This window comes from Podarcis bocagei (genome assembly GCF_964188305.1).
Source record: "Podarcis bocagei genome assembly, chromosome: 3".
In the NCBI taxonomy this organism is placed as follows: Eukaryota; Metazoa; Chordata; class Lepidosauria; order Squamata; family Lacertidae; genus Podarcis; species Podarcis bocagei.
Genome location: NC_138127.1, coordinates 43,692,810 through 43,704,978, shown reverse-complemented (window position 1 = coordinate 43,704,978; position 12,169 = coordinate 43,692,810). Strand labels below are relative to the sequence as shown.

The window sequence follows — 12,169 nt, the reverse complement described above, 5'->3', positions numbered from 1 at the left end:
AGCTACTGACCTTGTCTAGGACATGTCGAAAAGGATGGACGCCCTGCTGTTCCCCAAGGGAAACAAAAGCTGTGTCACACACTGCATGTTAGCTATTTCTTTTAAAAGGAAAAGACTTCCTATTTACATGGAGAATGAGCTTTGATGTAAATTATCTGCCATGATTCTTCAACCAAGCCTTTATTTTTATTTTTCCCTGACCATATGGGTACAAATAATACAGGAAAGGGAAATTTAATTCTGCCCTCCCAGGGAAGAAAGGGTCATCTGAGGAGAATAAGAGATGGAGATAAGGGACAGTCCCCTAAGGAATTTATCCACCATAATACCAGCTTGAGAATTTGGTACAAAATTAAACAGTGACCCAGTTTTCCACATGTAAATGTCATGCTTGAGTGTCAGCATCAATGGGAGCAATTAGCAAGAAAATGTGGCAGATCCATAAACAGCAATGGGAGCAAGTGTAGAGAACATGAATGAAAGAGGAGAATATATATAAAAGGGGGGCAGTATCCCGCATTGTGTGAGGAGGCCTCCCCTTACTCTCCACCCTCCTGCAGTTCCCCAACCCTCCGAAACAGTTTGGAGGGGGGTGCATATGAGGCTGCAGGGGGAGGGAGAGGAAGGAGGAGTTTTGTTGTGCAAGTGGAAGTCTGTTCTGCTAGCAGATGGGCACAGTTGGATATCACCCAAGATGTTGCTTGGTTGGGCCATCTGGATGTGTTTCACTAAGTTGCCCTTCAAGGACAATGACCACTTTGCTCAAGCCTTCTAGTACAGTGGTACCTCAGGTTAAGTACTTAATTTGTTTTGGGGTTCTGTTCTTAACCTGAAACTGTTCTTAACCTGAAGCACCACTTTAGCTAATGGGGCCTCCTGCTGCCGCTATGCTGCCGGAGCACGATTTCTGTTCTCATCCTGAAGCAAAGTTCTTAACCCAAGGTAATATTTCTGGGTTAGCGGAGTCTGTAACCTGAAGCGTATGTAACCGGAAGCGTATGTAACCCAAGGTACCACTGTACTATAACGTGATTAATTTGCAAAAAATGCTTCACAGCTTTTATTGCTGTTACCTTCACAGTAACCCTGCAAGTAGGGTAACTTTTGTTCCCGTTTTACAGAGGAGAAGCTGGAGGTCACAAAGTGTCTTGCCACGGAATGAATCTCAACTAGGAGAGGGACTTGGGTCCAGGTTTTCTGAGTCCAAGGCAATTCTCTAACAACGGGTCCATCTGACATGTGCTAATCTGCCGAGACTGCTTGGGGTAAAGTGGGACCTGTCATAGGGCAAAAGTTTGAGTTATGTGACCTCCAGCTTTTTCCAACCATCCCATTCTATGTTACATGTAATGCAATGACTCCTGTGGTGCTCTTCCAGAACTTGATTGCATTTGGATGGTCTCCAGTGTGGTTTCAGAAATGTAGTTTGGTGGGAAACAGATTGTACACTGCAAGGATTGCTTTAAGCAACCAAGTAATAATTGCAGAAAAGCTTTGTGCTCCTTTGTTTTACATCTACTGAGCTTCGCTGCAAAAGCATGCATTGCAAGAGCGCAATCAATACACATTAAGGTGAAATGCATTATATTTGTGCTTGTCCTATAATGCATCTGTATCTTAATGCTTCTCAAGATCATAGCTTTTTTACATTGTCTTATTTTATTGCTTTGCACGGGAACCTGCAGATTGGCCAGTCTTCATACAGTTGAAGTCAAAGTAATAAAACACATCTGAAGTGTGTTTGAATAAGTCTGCTCAGAGGTAACTGTAGCACCCCTCCAAATAGTGTGCAGCTTCATTTTGTTAGAAAATCAAACCTAGTGATTTTACATTATTGTAAACTTTTAAAAATATTGAAATGGCTGCACAAGCTCTATTTCAAATGACATTTAGACTGCAAACGAGCTTTCAGGGCAGTGGAAACTTTATGTAAGAATTTGTTTTTGAGCAACAGTCATTTCAGCCCCTGGCAGTCAGCTAGAACTTTGGCCTAAGAAATCGTGGAAGCTTTATCTGCTGACTGTTTCCTAGTTGAAGCCAAGACCTTTGCTTAAAAAATCAGTCCCTCTTGGCCGCTCCTCATTTTTTTATTAAGAATATTGTGTTGTATTTGAACAGCTCAGTTACCAGCAGTGACCCTCATTTGTAATAAAGCTGCCCTGATTTTTTTTCCTGGCAGGTATAAACACAAAAGAATTTACTGGATCCAGAGTCAGCTTTGGAAAGTGAAGCAAAGAGAGGAGAAAAGAGCGAGCCCTTTGGAGCTTCAGAGTCCTGTGAAATGTCTGGGTGAGATCCAGAAAAAGAAGGGCTTAAATGTTTCATCACGCAGGTGAGAGACACTCAGTAGCATACATATGATTTTGAAGAGAAACGATAAGGAATTTGTCATCCCTTCTCACGCTGCAAATACATACTTGTCTATAGTTACTTTCCTTCCCCCAGAAATATATTATTTATTTATTGGTTTCATTTATAGATCACTCATCATGTTGACGTAACCCCTGGGTGGTTTCCAACTTACGAAACTAAGATGCAGGCAGCAAAACACCAATCAAAAATATACTTATTTGTCACTGAGGTATCAAGCCTGCATCTAGGTTGTGTTGCTTAGGAATATAAGGGGAACACAAGGGTCATCTAGTCCAACCCCCTGCAATGCAGAAATCTCAGGAGGGCAAAGGAGGCCATCGCCCATTCCTTGGGAATTGACAGATGTTTCCTTCTGGTAGCTCTAGATATTGTTTGTGGCTGCCAAGCAAGACTGCTTTTCATAGTCTTGAGGGGGGTGAGAGAATTCCCCTAAGCAACTTCCTTGACTTCTTGGCATGTGCAGTGAAGGACACAAGGGGTGGGGTGAAAGGGGTGCTCCCTAAGCCCCAAACCCCATTGTGAAAAGAACTCGATCTCATCTATGATTTGCACACATATAGAGTCTGCTCAGAAGGACTACAGAATGTGCATAGGCTATGCAGGGTCAGTGCGTGTCATCCCAACCCTATAAATCTGTTGTACAAACAAACCAGGGCTTTGGTGAACCGTCGTTCAAAAAAATGTAGGGAGGAACTCAGTGCGGCACTGTGGCAATTGTTCTGTCAGTGCAAGCATTTTAGCTCGGCAGGCAAAACATTTTCCCTGTGCGTTGTTCTGGGGATACCCCCCCTGAGCCAATTGGGCACAGGAGAAGGAGAAAGGGAGAAGCACTGTTGTGCTAGCACAAATTATTGTGTGGGATTCTGTTAGTGGACTTTGTTAACTGAATCCAGCTTATATAATAGTTTTTTATATTTGGGTTGGGACATCAGAAATTTACAGTAGCATTTTTTTTAGCCCCCATAAGGAAGGCCTAAAATTTTATTATGGTCATCCTTTCTCCAGCCTTGACAATGTTAGTTTGAATTCAGAAAATAAAATCATAGTATGATTCTAAGCATGAAGAGCATCCTTATTGTGGGATGGAGATAGGTAGACTACAGGGAAGCAGTAGACCACTGACCAATAATCAGCTAGTGACTGTTGGTTGCTGGGATATTGGTCTGCTCCTGCAAGCTATCTCCTATATTCTTAAGCAGTAATGGATACTCAAAAACACTTAAGACGGATGAGCTCTGCACAGTTAATATACGTGGTTGACTGTGGGGATTCTTGTGAAGCAAAAGTATAGATTCTGCAAGACTGAAGTCAACCCACCATTGTTGTATAGATCGCCCCTCCGTGTGTCTGTGTGTGTGTCTGTGTGTGTGTATTTGTTTATTGGGAAGAGCAGGTGGAGAGATTGACTGCATCAGTTCCAAATCATCTTCATTAGCAAACTTACTATCTTTAGATTCTTGGCTGCCTTGTCAACAGAGTGTGAGATAGTAGGACATGGACTGTGTCTTGGTCATTCCAGGCCTAGCAAGGTTGGAGGGTTTTGGTTTCCACTGCCAGGCACCAGGGAGAACAGAGGTTGCTCAGTATTACCTTGCAAGACTGAGTATCACAATCCTGGACAGCTGCTCACGTTTGAATATGTATTTTTTATTTTAATGAACACTATCTCTTTCTTAATTTAGACAAACAGAGGATCCTTTGGTGATCATGCCACACATCTCTTTCTGCATAGGTTTTAAAAATATTTGTATTTTGTAAAAATATGTTTATAATTAAAGACAAAGAAACTACTTTTCCAAATACAACATTGCAAATGCAAAAATGTAATACTTAAATAAGTCAATCAACTGTGCTTGTGTTCTGATAGACCAAATGCTTAATTTTATGACATTGCTAATCTATAGACATGTATAGACATGTCTGGATTATTTTTCATCCAACATAATGTATGTTTTTCATAAAGTTAATCAGAGGCATTCATAAAGTTAATCAGAGCTTTAGTGCTGAACCATGTCTTAATAATAGTAAGTAGTTTACCCATCATAACATTCCATATCTTTCTGCACCATGCTTCTACGATAAGCATTTTTGCACCTGCTAAGAAATTACTTACCAAGATCCTGTGCCTGCTTTTAATTAAATTGTGCAAATCATGTAAATGCTCTGCCTGGCGAATATAGATTATGCAGCTCCTTTGAAACATCTTCCGAGAACCTTGTATGGTTTTGCAAAACCATTAGAAATATTTAAAAAATCAACATGTTCAGCATTGCATTTTTAGTAGTCTTGTGAATATAAAATACCACTGGAGTGAAATAAAAATAAAAAGGCAGTTCCTGCATATGTTGAGATTACAGGAGCTGTCATGCATTTGCTCTTTCTCCACAGATTTTGAATTTCCTCCATTTTCTCCACAGATTTTGAATTTCCTCCATTTTGCCAGAGATTAAGAGCAGAATCCAAACTCACGCCCACCCTTCCTGCCAGCTGCCATGCTGGATGATCAAGCCCAATTCTTGCAGCAGTCCAATTCCATCGTGTGATGACAGTGAGATTGGCTTGGAATCCAGTGGATCCCAGGCCAGCTGAGTCCTCCCCTTGGAAGGCCCTGTTTCAGAGCTTTCTCTGGTCTCCACTAGTGAAAAATCCACCTGTGTATTGCTTGTTCAGTAGGAGGCCAGCTCAGGCAGGACAACTGAGCAGATTGCCCTGTTGTTGTATTGTATGTATTTTAAAGCAAGAGGTATAGAATTATACTCTGCAACCAACCTTTAATGCAGATTGTTTGATTTCCCTGTTTCTTTGCTCTTCTTCTTTGCGCCTGACCCAAAAGCTGGATCCAGAGGCAAGTAAGGCTTGCCATTCCGTAACTCCCACACATTCCAGGAAAGTCTTAGAAGAAAAAAGAGGTGCACAGACATTTCTCTGTTCGGCCACTGCAGCTATGGACCTACGGACACAACTGGAGAGCACAACTGAGAGGAACTGGAATAAAGAGAAGATGGAGCTTCTGGAGCGCTTTGACAATGAAAGAAAAGAGTGGGAATGTCAGTGGAAGGTCATGCAGAAGAAAATAGAAGAGGTATTTTTGGGTTCTTTTCCATTTCAGCAACTAACAGGATGATACTGTCTTAAGCAAAGTCCCAAAACTTAAAAAGATGCTTTCACCAAAGAATCCATAGGGTTGGAATGAATCAACCATTGTGTCTATGCCACTGTTCAGAAGCAGGGGTGGTGGAGGGGAGTTCTTCAGGCACCATTTATTGTATAAACATTGAAGCATGATGCCTTTTGGGACATTGCTGTAGAAAGCATGCTAATGCTAACATGATATTGATGCCAGAAAGGGTGTTGGAAGAATTTGCACTGTGCTTTTAAAACTAAAGGAGTCATGAGCATACCCTTGTATTATGGAACAGCAATCCATGCAAAAAAACATGCCACGTAGGAAGCTGCTGCCCTGCAAGTGCTGTTGGACTACAATTCCCATCATGCCTGTTCATGAAGTCCAACACACTCTGCGGTGCCACACACTGCCCACCCCAAATCTAGGTGTGCCTTTTTGGACATTGCTTTCTGAGATTAATGTTGAGCAATCTTGTTTATTAGCATGTAAAGGAATGTCTTGAATTTGGAATCCAGGGACACGAGAGCAGGACACATTTATTCCGGCTCAGCCCTGCTATATTTATTGATGGCATTCAGTAGCAAGAGAGTACAATAAACAACATACCGCAGGCTAGACACAAACTGTATTTATACACCCTTCACTCATTCGTTCTCTGCCAGTCTTCGCACAGTTCTAACCCATGGGACGAGTTTAGTATAATTATTGCTGATGCTCCCTTGAGTTGCCATTTTAGCAGTGTATTTTGTTTACCAGGACATGGAATTTATTCCTGCTGGTGATTCTGTATCTGCTTTGTTGGTTTTCCACATTCACAATATGTGTCTGCATTGATTCATCTGCCTGGCGGTTTGCAGCTGAGGTGGCTGATGCACCCCACTGGATCTCTGCCATTTTGTGCCTTCAGAGTGAAGTGTAGCTGTTTAACAAGCACCCTTAGCCGTATTCCTTGTAATGATGATGCCATTGCTTTGCCCATCAGATCTTTTGTTTGTCCATGGAAGAGCATCACCATTCCATATTATAGTTGTTGCCTTGCTAAATCTGTAAACTGATTTGAGATGAAAAGGTAGAATTTGAAGAGGGAGGTGAAATTGATATCTGTCAGCCAGTGCAGAGGTGAAATGCAGAAGAGCCATCAGTTGTTATATCTGTCTGTTCCCCTTGGAAAGGAAGCCTAACAGGCTGTTGTGCAATCTGTGCCTATGGTGGTAGAGGTCACAGCTGAACTCATGCTTCCCATAGCAATTGGTCAGGAATCCTTAGGGATACTGCTTCCAAGTCTGAGAACGAATGGAAGAGCAGCTAGAACCATGCTGGATGAGGCCAAAGACCCATCTATTATTATATTATTTATTAAATTTATATACCACCTTTCATCCAAGGATCACAGGTCAGTTTACAATATAAAAACACAAAACTACCTAACATAGTAACAAACTAAAACAGTAACCACACACACAGTTGAGTCCTGTGCTCACAGTGGATAACCTGGTGCCGATTGGAAGCCCACAAATAGGATCTGAGTGGCTCTTCTGCTCTGCTTCTCATATCACATGCCTTCTCTACATAGTCTTGTACCAATTATCATGTCCTGTTGTGGTGCATCATGTCTTCGGTTTGGTTTTGATGTCCAAGAGTTGGCCCAGCTGGGAGATGCTTCATTTGAGAGTTAGTGTGGTACAATGGGAATCTTTTCAGACCTTGTTCCAGTATGCAACAGCCACATATTCATGTGCTTTATGTTTGAAACCGACACCATTTTTGGAAATTGCAGTACTTCCTTGTGAAAAGAAATGATGCTGTAGCAAAAAAAGTTCCAGATATTCCAGCCCACTGAGGAATCCAGACTTTAGAGTCTGATGACACAAGCTCAACAAGAAAGCAGATATCATCCTTTGTTCATCAAACTGGTAAGATCACTGTGGTCTAATAGGAGGCGTTTTGTTTCCTTTCCAGCTTTACCAGGAGGTAAAATTAAGGCGTGAGAGCAATATGAATGCCTCTGAGACTAAGGCCATTCATAGCAAGGCACAGACACGACCCATACATTCCCCCTCTTCAGTATGGAGTGACACACCAGGACTGAACTCTTGTTCAGCAGACAAAGAGAGTTTTCTCGGCAAGGCAGAAAAGGAGAGCAAGGATGCAAAAAACAAGGGAAGAAACCATGCTTTTGCAAATGATACTCTGGCCTTTGAGAGTTACAAGGAATCTGAAGATTGCCCAGGCTTGAAAACAACCAAGAATTACACACAGGATCTCAATATTGTGAGTAAACCAGTAATGGGTATTTCAATTAGGGAAAGTGAAGGTAGCTCAGGCTTCAACCTCTTACCTGTCAACACTTTTTTATAAGTGGCTGTTTAATGGATGGACTTGATGTGTTCAGCTCATCTGAGTCTATTCCGAGTCCACTGGAAGGTGACAAGATCAGATCAGCCTGTCCTGAGCTGAACTGAATATGTGTGAAAACATGCTAACTACAGATCTAAGAAAATGAATGTCACGCTGCCCTCTGTCCCCAAAATATATCCTCTGGGTGCTGAGGATTCCGGGGCTTGTCAGTCAAGCCATGCAGACTCTTCTGTTTGCTGTTTTTTGTTTAAAATATTTGATAGCATAGCCTTTTTGCTGCAGTTTGTGGTCTGGTTTAGACATAACACTGTTTTGCTGTGAACTGTACTTGTAAGTGGGATGTCAACCTCAAAAATAAGTGCCCTCTGCGATTCCTCTTTACCCTTGTGGTACAGTTTCTCCCAGTTATTCCTTTTCTTGGTTTGCCATTACATATCAGTTCAAGTCACAGATTCCTTCATACCTGTGATTTCCAGAAATTACAATTACAATTTCCAATTTGTAGGAGGACCTGGGCTGATGACCAAGTCTTGGGGAGAGGGGAAGATACTTTGGAAAGGGAAGGAGGAGGAAGTGAGGCAAGGTTGTGGCCTATTCATAAGGCTAGCTCCTGATTTGGTAAACCATGGTGTACAGGGTTTTTGCTTTATTTATTTGCCTTTTTACAAAAAGTACTCAAGGTAGCTTGCAGCAGAATAAAACATCAAAATCACAGACATAACTACACAATAATGTAAATAGCAGATAGGAGAAGTTATGGCTCTACCAGGTCTGTATCTTTTGTGTTGTGGCCCTTCTTTAATTACCTCTGAAATGGAAAACATAGGCTACAGCTGTGTTTACAGCCGTTCTAGAAATTTGATAAGAACCTGATCACACTAAAAGATTGCTATTTGCATTTCTAGGCTCTTAAAGAACTTGCCAAAGTAAGCGAAGACTTGTGCAGCTACCAAGAGGAAATCCGCAAGAAGTCCAACCACAAAAGGTATCACTACATTAGATGTTCTTAGTTGGGCACATTGGAGACACAGGGCAACATACAAACAACTGGGAAACGTTGAATGTGAGCTGGAGAAATGTTCACAATACTTCAGTCTTTAATCAGGGGTGGAGACTCTGTGGCCCTCCAATTGTTGGACTCCAACTCCCATCAGCCCCAGCCAGCATGGTCAAGGATGATGGGACCTGTAGTTCAGCCACATCTGGGCAGGGAAGGCACAGGTCCCCCATCATTACTTTAAGTGTCCTTGGAGAGAGAGAGATACAAATTCCTAGCCCCTTCAACTTGTAATAAAATTGCTTTACCTTAAATCCAGTTCAAAGCTATGCCCACATCACATATTAGATCTGGTTGTGATAGAAACAGCAGCCTGAGGCTCCTGTTAAAATCCTCCCCTCATTTGAGGCAGCTGAGCAGTGAAACCGCATTTTAATCCTTTCAAGGGACTCGCTCCCAAAAGCTCTTCCTCCGACATTAAGAACATTATAAAAAGAATGGCATGCTTTATAGGCTGTCCCCCAGCTTTAGCTGCCTGTGGAGCTCAAAGGTGAAAGACACATTGGTCTTATCTCTTTCGCACTGAGGCAGCGACAGTTAGTCACACTCGAGTGCCTTGGATAGCTGTGACTAACCTAAGTTCTCATTTGGGCACAGGATTTGATTCACAGGGAAGTAGGAAGTGCTTCTGTAATTCAGCAAGTGTTGTTGCTATCTGATTAAAGTTCCTTTTCTCTCCAAGGAACAGCTTGCCAAAAATATATACGAACATCGCTCAGGTTAGCCAGTTCTTCTGGGGGATGCTGGTGGGCCCCTAGGATAGTTCTCTTAAAGGATCAAAGATGAGATTACAAGAACCTTGGGCAATGATGTGTTTTGTTATTTGTGCTGCTGATTCGGTACCCTGGCACGTTGAAAAGAAAGAGATTTCGAGATATTTGCTGTGTAGAATGATCATACTCCTCATGGCCTTCATAAAGGTGTGGGCCTATTGATATAGGTAGGTAGGTAGGTAGGTAAATAAACAAACAAACAGAACATGGACTGAGTCCCCACTTCAAGTCCTACATTGACTTTCTGAAACTGTTGCTGGACTGATTTGTGTAATGGAGAGAATAGTTAAATAACTGCTGATTAATATAAAATATTTTTCTTACATATGTAGAAAGAAGTTGTTTCCTTTCCTGGGAGAATCTGCCGAAACTGAAAACGCACTGATCACGCAAGAGATGAACCATGGGCGTAACCATGACCCACAAACAGTTTCAATTGCATTTGATACAGAAGAGCAAAACAACAAGAAGAACTTGATGGGCATTAGCAGGTGTTCAAAGGAGATGCCACCGAGCGCTCTTGCTGGAGTTGAGAAAACAGGCTTTTTTCCCTGGCAGAAAAGAGAAGCCCCTCCTGTTCCTCCAAGAAGCACTTCCCGGCACTTGGCCAGCTCTCTCGCACAGGTTTCTGAAGCATTAGCAAAGGAAACAGGGCACAAAAGCAGTTGCGAGACCCAGGAGGACCAGGAAGAAAGTGCATTGACTCGCCTGCCTTTTGCAAAGCAATGTGATGCTCCAATGCCACTGACAAATGAATGGAAATCTGTTAGTGGGCCTGCTATGGCTACCACGGTACCCACTGAGAAAAGGGATCAGTCCCTTGAATGCAAGCTGCCTGCAGGGTTTTCTCATAACACTTGGTCTCATGATGCAAGTAAGGTTGGGAATAGTCCTAAAAAGGACTCTGCCTCACATTCTGTCCTGAAGAGCTGTTCTGATGGAAATATGGTGCCCCAGAAACAACAGCATCTTATATCGCAAAGCAGTGTGCATTATAGCAGTGACTTATATGCCCCTGTGTGCAACACCCTGGGTGATTCTGGCTATGGAACTGGAAAGACTCAACGAAATGAAACGCTGGAGGCAAAAATTGACGAGTTCAACAGAACCGTGTTTCACACAGATAAAGGCCACAAGTGTGTGGAACGGAACCCCGTGGTGCCAGTGCTGTCTGGAGACCCCAAACCCCGCCCCATAGTTCAGGACGGTGTGGCCAGCAGGGCGCAAAAGGAAGAGCCAGCCTGTGTTCTGAATCCCAGGCTCTCTTCAAGACTGGACGAGAAAGCCTCCAAGCCCAGCAAAAATGCCAAAGCCACAGGGCAGCAGAGGCAGCTCAATGGACTCCTAAGTGGTTACCAGCATATGCTCCATGAACACGACTGGAAGCCAAGCAATTTGTCTGGCCGCCCGCGATCCGCAGACTCCAGATCCAACTATGGGGTTGTCGAGAAGCTTCTGAAGAACTATGAAAAGTCAACCGCTGCATGGAACTCAAAGCTCCACAAAGAGCGCTGGCTGCCGCCCAGTTCGGAATTGGCGGGTGGCAGCTGCGAGAAATTGGGCCACTATTTTGAAATGCTCCAGACAGATCAAGGGAAGCAGGAGCAGCCGAAGAATTCAACCCGGCACGTGGGGCTTTATGCCAAGCATGGCAAAGAGAAGCAGAAATTTCCTGAGGTATGCCTTTATAATGAAAGTTGACCCATTTGTCACATTTTGACCCTACTCTTCCTAGAAGAAGCTTGAGGCGGCACATGATGTCCAATATGGCCTTCCTTGAGTTTCTTAGTCCCTGGGCCTCTTGCACCCACACAACAGTGCTGTGAGGTAGGCTAGCCTGAGGAAGTGACTAGCCCAAGTTGCTTAGTGAGCTTCAGAGATGAGTGGGATGGGTGGGTTGGTTCCTTAACAAATCAAATACAGTATCGGATGCGGCATACACAGCTCTCTCAGTGTTCCATTTGCATTTTGCACCATCTGTTATAGGAGAAATTTTAGACAGAGCTCTCAAGGATGATTTATTACAATTCCCAATCTGACGCTGCCAGAAAGTGCTTCCCAATTGCTGGATGCTCAGTCCATTGTGGAACAGACTGTGTGAATTAGGAACAATGGTCTGCAGAGTGGGTTTTCCATCTGCTCATTGGAGCCCAGACCCCATAAGACATCACAGGATTAGTGCAAGGATATGACAATAACTCCTTGATGTAAAAGGATTCAAAAGGCATGAAAAATAATAGAAAATAAATGTACAAGCAAGGTGGATTGGCATTCATCATCTAATCAAATGTCTTTAAATAGTACATGTTGAAAGCCAGAAATGATCGCTGGCTGGAGTAAGGTTGAATTGATTGTAAAGTTCCTGTAAAAATAGTCCCCAAATTGGCCAAAGCGGGGAAGAATATACGTTTTGTGCAACCCACAGATTGTTCATTTTCATCCCTGTTGCTGATATTCCATTGATTTTACTGGAACCATGCT

The 12,169-nt window shown here is 42.9% G+C and overlaps 1 protein-coding gene across 1 annotated transcript; it reads left to right on the top strand.

Moving 5' to 3' along the window:
* Nucleotides 1-5,317: 5,317 nt before the first annotated feature.
* On the top strand, nt 5,318-11,389 carry KIAA0408 (the record flags this gene model as incomplete). The annotated part of the gene is made up of 4 exons (XM_081187118.1): nt 5,318-5,455; nt 7,460-7,771; nt 8,764-8,843; nt 10,021-11,389. The coding sequence occupies 4 exons, from the start codon at nt 5,318-5,320 to the stop codon at nt 11,387-11,389; spliced, it is 1,899 nt and encodes a 632-aa protein (XP_081043244.1).
* Between the last annotated feature and the right edge of the window lie 780 nt (nt 11,390-12,169).